Source organism: Motacilla alba, chromosome 8 (genome assembly GCF_015832195.1).
Source record: "Motacilla alba alba isolate MOTALB_02 chromosome 8, Motacilla_alba_V1.0_pri, whole genome shotgun sequence".
In the NCBI taxonomy this organism is placed as follows: Eukaryota; Metazoa; Chordata; class Aves; order Passeriformes; family Motacillidae; genus Motacilla; species Motacilla alba.
In genome coordinates this window covers 9,689,093-9,696,743 of record NC_052023.1, presented here as the reverse complement: position 1 = coordinate 9,696,743, position 7,651 = coordinate 9,689,093, and the positions used below count along the sequence as shown (strand labels likewise).

The window sequence follows — 7,651 nt, the reverse complement described above, 5'->3', positions numbered from 1 at the left end:
AGGTGAGGGTGATCTCCCTGCACGTGCTGCCTTTTCCAAAATCTCAGCTGCCTGCGTCTCTTCACTCTATCTCTTTGCTCCGCAGCAAAGCCACCAGCTTGGGCCGCAAAGTCCCCGTGCCAGGCGTGCCAGAGCCAAGCCACGAAACACGGCAAGGAGCTCCGCTCGCTGCAAGCCGCAATCAGCCCTGCTTCCCCATCCGGTGAGCGCCGGACGGAGCCGCCTCGGCAGCGCGGCTGTGCTTCACGCCTCATTGTCCCATCGCTCCCTCCCACTGCTCCCCCGGCAGCCCGGCCTCCAGCCCCAGCGCTGCCTGCCAGGTTTCCCTAGCGATGGGCCGTGCCGTACGACGCGGCGTGCTGGCTTCCTCCCCGCGGCCTCCCCGGGCTGGCCGGCCTCCCGACAGCCGCCGCATTCCCTGCCGCCATCCTCCGGCCTCCTCCCGCCGCCGCGCTCCCTCAGGCAGCCCATGGCCGGACCCTGCTCGGCGCGGCTGCAGGGCGACGCGGCCGCCTTCAGCGCTGCCCTGCGCACCCTGGTCAACAACCCCCAGTTCAGGTGAGGGCCCGGGCCGTGCCGCCTCCCCCCAGACACGCCGAGCCCCCGGCGGCTGCTCCTGCTGTTTTCCCGCAGCCCGAGCCCTCCGGCTGGGGCCACTGGGGCCGCAGGCAGCTCGGGGAGGCCCGGGCAGCTGGTGGGGCCGACGGGGCTTGTGCGGCGCTCCCCACACACCCGCATGCCAGCAGGAGCGCGGGGCTGCTCAGGTGTAGCCCACCCTGCACAGCCACTGTCTCTCAGGAGGAGGGAAAGTTCCCAGGTGTGCCCAGACCCCCTCTGTCCCCAGGCACGGTGCCAACAGGGCAAGGCAGTTTCCCAGGATAAATCCTGAGCTGGAGCTCTTGCCCTTGCCGGGAATGGGGGTACATTGAGCTCCCCAGGAGCAGCTTCATCCCAGCTCAGTTCCTCTCCCATCTGGCTTTAGTGGTGTTTTATCCCCGGAGGGCATGGCATCCCTCCTCACAGGGTTTGGCATTCCTGCCACCTCTTGCCAGAGCAGAAAGCAGAGATGGAGATGCTGCCTTGGCTTCCCTCACCCACATGGTATGTCCTGCCTGGCTGTGGTCCTCTTCACCCACTTCCTGCTGAGGCCTGGCCAGCCTATCTAAGGAGCACCAGAGCTATCTAAGGAAATCCCCATTCCCGCTGAAATTTTTGGCCACCCAGAAGAGAAATCCCAGTAAAAACTCCCCAGCCACAGCACCAGGCAGTAGAGGAGTGGCTGACAGTGCCTGGTTGTTCTCAGCCTATGTCCTCCTGCTCACATCTTTTAGCCCATATCCCTTATCCTGCATCCTGAAATCTGTGCTCTGCATCCATCTGCTTCATCCCACATCCTGCATCCTTTCTCCTGTAGCCTGTATCTCACAGCCTGCACTCTGTAGCCTTTGTTCTGCATCCCACATCCTGCAACCTTCATTTTGCACCCATCCTGCAGCCTGTGTCCTGCATCCCTGACCTTGCATGCCATCGTCACAGCTGGCATTCCACATCTCACAGCCTGCATCCTGCGTTCTGCTTGCCCCTCTTGGCCTGTGGACCTCAATCACAGAACAGTTTATCATGATGCCACTTGCAGGAGCAGTCATGGAGGACCTGTTGGGCTCTGCTCACAGCGCCCATCCTGCCCCAGCTGTGTGTCTCCTGATAGACACTTGGGATGACCTAGGTGTCCTTCCTTCTGGTGGGCACATACACCTCCCTGTGGGACACTCTGAGGGTCAGGCCATGGATGTGTGCATGTCCTCATGACAATCAGAGTTGGGGTGGTGTGTCATCTGCTCATTGGCCTGCTGGGATGGAGGAAGGAACAAGGGGATAGATGGGCCACAGCCACAGGTGTGCTCATGCTGGAGACTCCATGTCCTTTGCCTGCTTCCTTTCCCCTGATCTTGTCCCCCTTTTCTGGGGCCATGGAGCTGGGGAAACATTCTGGGGAGAGTTATAGGGGATGGCAACAGGATGGTCCCTGTGCTCTACTGTATACCACAAGCTGCCCTGTTGGGCCAGTGCCAGCCCTTCTGGCAGCTATGCCAGAGACTTCACATCCCTGAGACGATGAGTCAGTTCCCATGAGTCAAGGAGGCTGATCCCGGTGACAGGAACGCTTTCCTTGGTTCTGCTATGCCAGAAGAGAAAGTCACTTTCTCCGGCTGTCCTTGGCTTTTCTCTGCCCTGCTCGGTGCCAGCACCCTGGGCTCTCTGTGCCAGCAGCCAGGGCTCTCTGTGCTTTCCAGAGGACCTGTCATCAACAGGGTGCCACCAACAAGGTCCTCTCTGTTCCCCTTCTGGGACAACCCCCTGGTTTAAAAGTAAAGGGTACTGCCCCCTGTGCAAGCACTCAGCAGGGCCCTTCCTGTGTGCCCTGTCCCAGCCCAGGAAAGCTGTGTCCTTGCTTTCCAGGCACCGTGTCCCTCATGGTGCCCTCTCCCCCGCAGCGATGTGATGTTCGTGGTGGGCCAGGAGCAGCAGAAGGTGTTTGCTCACCGCTGTGTGCTGGCGTGCCGCTGTCAGGTGTTCCGTGGCATGCTCAGCCAGGCACCAGTGGGCAGCCAGGACTCCTCCAGCAGCGTCCCACCCCAGGGCCCCTTCATCGTGGGCAACGTGCAGCCTGAGGTCTTCCTGGCCGTCATTGAGTTCCTCTACACCAACAGTGTCACCCTCAACAGCCACATAGTGAGTGGGGATGGGGCTGGTGGGGACCATGGACATGGGAGGGACAAGAAGGGGATGCAGGGGAAGGGGGTGCTTTACAACTCTTGGTATGCCAGAGTTGGAGGAGATGGTCTGTGTGATGCTCTCTGGCTGGCTAAGAGGGTAATGAATATGTGGGGTCTCAACCCAGCACAGTGGGGTGTCCAGAGCACCTTGTCCCAGTCTTGGGACCTCTGCCTGTGCATACCCTTGATGGTGAGAATGGGGACGCCACAGCAGGAGACCTAAAGTTTTCTCCATGCAGCAGCCTTATCTCCCATGCCCCACTCAGAAGCTCCCACGGAAGCTGGAGCACACCTGCCCTTTACCCTGGGCTGCTGTGCCCGTCCACAGCCCCACACGCTGATGATCACAAGGTCCCTCTTGCCTGCAGGCACTGGAGGTGCTGACCTCATCGGTGGAGTACGGCTTGCAGGACCTGTGCAAGGTACGGCGCTGTTTGGGCTGTGGGCAGTGGTCCCTGAGTGTTCCCAGGCTGGGCAGCACCCCAAGGTGGTCCCTGCATGGCTGCTAGCTGGAGGTGCCTCTGAGGAAAGCACTGTGGTGAATCACACAGGTTTGGCACTGCTTCTCCATCTCTCCAGTGGGATCCCCCTTGAGGGGGTGCAGCAGCGGCCGGGAATCCCACAGGGGAATCCCGAGAAATCATGGGGAAGGACACGGAGTTTCAATCTCCTGCATAGCTAAGGTCAGGAGGAAAGCCCCTGTGCCTTCGCCCACACGCGCTCTGGTCATCTGACAGGATGATGCAGTTAAAGAGAGCCCTGATCCCTGGGAGCAGTCAGCACCTCAGCTGTGGTGCTGCCAAGGCGATGCTGCTTCGGGTGGGAAGGTTTTGGGAAGGCAGCAGGGAGCACAGAGGAAGGGTGGGAGCTGAACGAGGAGGGGCCAGGGAGCTGAAGCAGCTCAGTGTTGGGGAAGGCAGCCAAGCCACGTCATCAGCCTGATTCCTGAATTACAGCCTGGCTGAACGCGTGACCCGACATCTCACACCCAGACTTCCCCTCCCTCCCCATCACGCTGGGAAAGTACCTCAGGAGCTGAGGAATCCTGGGCTCTTGTCTGCCGGAGTGGTGGGATGGGACCTGTGGGAACAAGATCAGCCAAAGCCCAGATGTGGCATACAGCTGTCAAACAGCTGTCTGGGCAGCAAAGGGATATAAGGGGTGTAGCAGAAAAGGGGGACCTGGTGCTCCTATCATGAGTCATTGCCCACCATCCAGCAAATGCGTCCTGGGGGGGATGACCTGCATAGAGGAGGGGTGGGAGGGAAAGGGGCTGACCAAGGACAGCTGATGAAACCATGTCAGTGTGCCCAGCTGCAGGGTGACCTCATATCCCTCCTGCCAATGACTCAGGGCCCTTCTGCCGCAGCTGACAGGTCCACCCTGCATGTCACATCCCCTTGGGTTTCCCAGGGACTCTGGAAGGCAGCTGGGATAGGCAGGAGAGAGGTCCCACTCATGATAAACATGCTGGTCTGGCTGCATCCCACCTGTGTCATCTGTGCAGTTGGAGATGCTGTTCCCCCAGCAGTCACAGCCAGAGCACAGCTGGCAGGCAGGGCTGGGGCAAAGCTGAGGTCACTCAGTGCACTGCAGCTGGCACCAGGATTGTGCCCTATGGCAGAACATGGATGGCATCTGTAGACAGGATTAAGGGACCCACCTGGGGCTATCAGATCGGCTGGTTTTGGTCACATAAATCCTGGTCCCTGGCTCCATCAGTGGCCCAGCTGGCTGCCCAGATCCATGCTGCAAGATCTCATCCCACAGGCCATTGCTTATGAAATCCTGGGGGGCTGAAGGTGCCTCTGCCCCACATTCCATGTGCTGGGGGCTCAGGGGATGCTGAGAGTTGTGTGGGGGGATGGCAGGGTTGTGTCCCCCACTCTGCCCACCCTCTCCCTGTCTGCCTTACAGCTGTGTGTCAAGTTCATCAAGGACACGCTGAGCGTGGAGCAGGTCTGCGAGGCTCTGCAGGTAAGAGTCACACCAGTAGGGTCACAAAGGCTTAAAAATAACCTGTACAATTTTGGGGCAGGAACAGACTTGACCCTTCTGTTCTCTGCTGGACAGTGGGGCAGGATTTCCCTCTCACCCCTGGCTCAGCAGCTGCCCTGCCAGCTCCCAGACCACTGGGATTGTGCCAGGGCTGCAAAGGACAGTGGGGCCACCAGATCCTGGCAGAGAAGTGTCTTCTCTGTCAGCCTGAGCAGGACTGGCCAGAATTCCACTGTGCCAGGGCTTTGTCATCATCTGCATAAAACTGGGAGGCACTGGGTTTTGGACAGCCAGTCCCAAAACCCCTGATGAGAGTTGAAGCACCTAAAAATAGCCTTGCGAAGGTCCTAATGGCCCTGGCCGTGCTACTTGGTGGGACCAAGGCTGCTCCCCAGAGAAGGGGTATTTGTTTCATCTCCCACAAGCTGAAACAATCTTGGGGTGAGATGCCTACCCCAGAACACAGAGCCCTAGCCAGATGTGGTGCCAGACGACTGCGATATAAACGGAGCTAAAATTGGCCCAGAGGAAACAAAACAAGAAACCCCAAAACCCCAGAACAAAACAAACCTGAAGAAAATAGCTTGCCTGCCCTCCCCAGTTACGTCAGCACTGGTCCCCCCCCTGCTGTGGTGGAGGGGGACATGATGTTCACCCTGCCTGTGCTGGTCCCCAGTAGCCCACACACAGGGGCTGTTGGGGGGGGATGGGGTCGTGCCCTCCTGGTAACCTGATGGGCAGTGCCAGCCCTGGGACGAGCATTGCTCAGGAGGGCTGGGAGAAAATGAGAGCAACCCCAAATTCCTGCTGCAGTGGGGGATGGCAGCTATGGGTCAGGCTGAGGCTGGCACCAGGGGTGCTTGTGGGGGACTTTAGGCTGATCCTATGCCCACACAAGGAGCACTGGGGACTGGTGGTTTCATGTGCCTGTGGTGATACCTTGTGAGAGCAGCACCAGGGCTTCTCGCCCACTGTGGGCTCGGTGAGGTGCCTAAGCAGAGGTGGAAAATCACACATCCTTCTTTGGGTGGGGCTGGGTGACCATTGTGTGCATTAGAGCCACCAAAACATTTGCTGTTGGGCAGGCCAGAAAAGCAGGGTGCCTTGGTGCCCCTTCCTCCCCACACTCTTGCCGTGGTACCCAACCCAGAGGGGTGTGTGCCTCACCTGCATCCCTGACAGTGCCCATGTTTCTGTGGGGCTTTGACAGGGAGTGCCTCCTGCCCTGGACCCCCTTGCAGGTGTCTGTGTTGTCTCACAGGCTGCGGTGACCTATGGGCAGGTGGACCTCCAGCAGCACTGCCTGGCCTTCATCGAGGGCTGCACCATGGTACGGTGGCAGGTGATGGGGGAGCATGGTGTGGGGTACACCAGCATATGGGGGGCACATGGCATGGAAAACACTGCATGAGGCAAGGGAGCAGGGCTCCTAAGGACAGGAGCCCTGGAGGCTGGGAGAGGAGCAAATGGTATTTGGAGAGAAGATGCTGACTGGCAGAGGCAGGCTGGCGGGTACTGGAGTGCCAGAGGATTGGAGTTTGGGTTGAGGGATGCTGGAGTGCCAGGCAGGGATGGCACCAGGATGTGTCTGATGTATGGGGGTGGTGGTTGTGTGGGATCCTGGCTCCAGCACCCTGGTGTTGTGGTGTGCTGGCAGGCAGTGGTGCGGACCCAGGGCTTCCGAGAGCTCTCCGACGTGGTGCTGGCGCAGGTGCTGCGCAGTGACCGCCTGGCCGCCGATGAGCCGGACCTGGTGCAGGCTGTGCGGGAGTGGGCACACGTCAGCTCGGTGAGTGTCATGCAGCAAGGACCACCCAGGGCTGCCTGGGCTCCTGCCAGCCCAGGCTGAGAATGTAGGCACCCTATCCCTGAGCCCAGGGCTCTGTGATGCACACAGAAGCTGTGTCACTCCCCCCAGGCCCCTGCCTCCCCTGGTGCCCAGGACATTACCGGCCTCATCCCTCACATCCTGATGTCTGACAGGCTGTCCTGGAGCGTCCGGTGCCAGAGGTGGCTGCCCTGCCAGTGAGGGAGCTGCGTCTGCCCTTGCTGGCACCCAGCGAACTGGTGACACTGGAGAGCTGCAACCAGCAGGACCTCCTCATCCCGGTGAGCTGCTGCCTGTTCTTAGTATCCCCTGACTGACCTCCAGGCCTGGAGGGTGCTGTGGGGTGGGCTGAGGAGGACCACACTGTGGCAATGATGAGTCCATCTCCCCATCCCCACAGGTGGAGAACATCGCTGCAGCCTGGCGTGCCCACGCACTGAGGAAGGGCAGTGGGGTGCCCTCCCGCCTCTGCCGTCCCCGCCGGGGCACACGGCCCCGCGACCACCACCGTCACCTTGAGCCACACGCCAAGTAGGGGCTGGGCAACAAGTTTTGTCCAGCCCAGTCAGGGACGCTGCAGCGGGGCAGGCAGTGGGGCTGGGCACTGATGCTGCCGTGGCCAAGAGCATCGGTAAGGTGCTTTGTGCCATGTCACAGCACTGGGGCCAGAGCAGGATGCCTGGGTCACCCCAAAAGTGATGCAGGGGCTGGGGGTAGGGTAGAGCTGGGCTATGCCAGGGGTGCAAGGACACTGCAGGCTGCTCAGGTAGTGACCCAAGGGTGGTGGGACTGCAGAGATCCCTGCGGGATGGGAACTCAAGATGAGCTTCCCCTTCCCCGGGGCCGTGCTGCCCTCCCCCGGCAGCGAGGCCGTGCTGCAGTGGGAGAAAGCACCAGCACCAGCCCGGGCAGCGGCACGGGGACCCTGGGGCTTGGAGAGGGTGCAGGTAGGAGGGGACACATGGGCATCTTTGCACGCACTGCTGCACCGACAGGCTCCCAACCCCCGCCAAGCCCTACCAGCAGGCCACACACACACAGGACAGGC

General features: G+C 60.6%; 1 protein-coding gene across 1 annotated transcript; it reads left to right on the top strand.

Moving 5' to 3' along the window:
* Nucleotides 1-243: 243 nt before the first annotated feature.
* On the top strand, nucleotides 244-7,646 carry BTBD19 (BTB domain containing 19). The gene is given in 9 exon segments (XM_038144885.1): nucleotides 244-377; nucleotides 380-558; nucleotides 2,496-2,733; nucleotides 3,146-3,199; nucleotides 4,695-4,754; nucleotides 6,037-6,105; nucleotides 6,433-6,564; nucleotides 6,759-6,884; nucleotides 7,004-7,646. Coding segments are annotated over 9 exon segments (1,038 nt in total). The 5' UTR covers nucleotides 244-332; the 3' UTR covers nucleotides 7,139-7,646.
* Nucleotides 7,647-7,651: the final 5 nt, after the last annotated feature.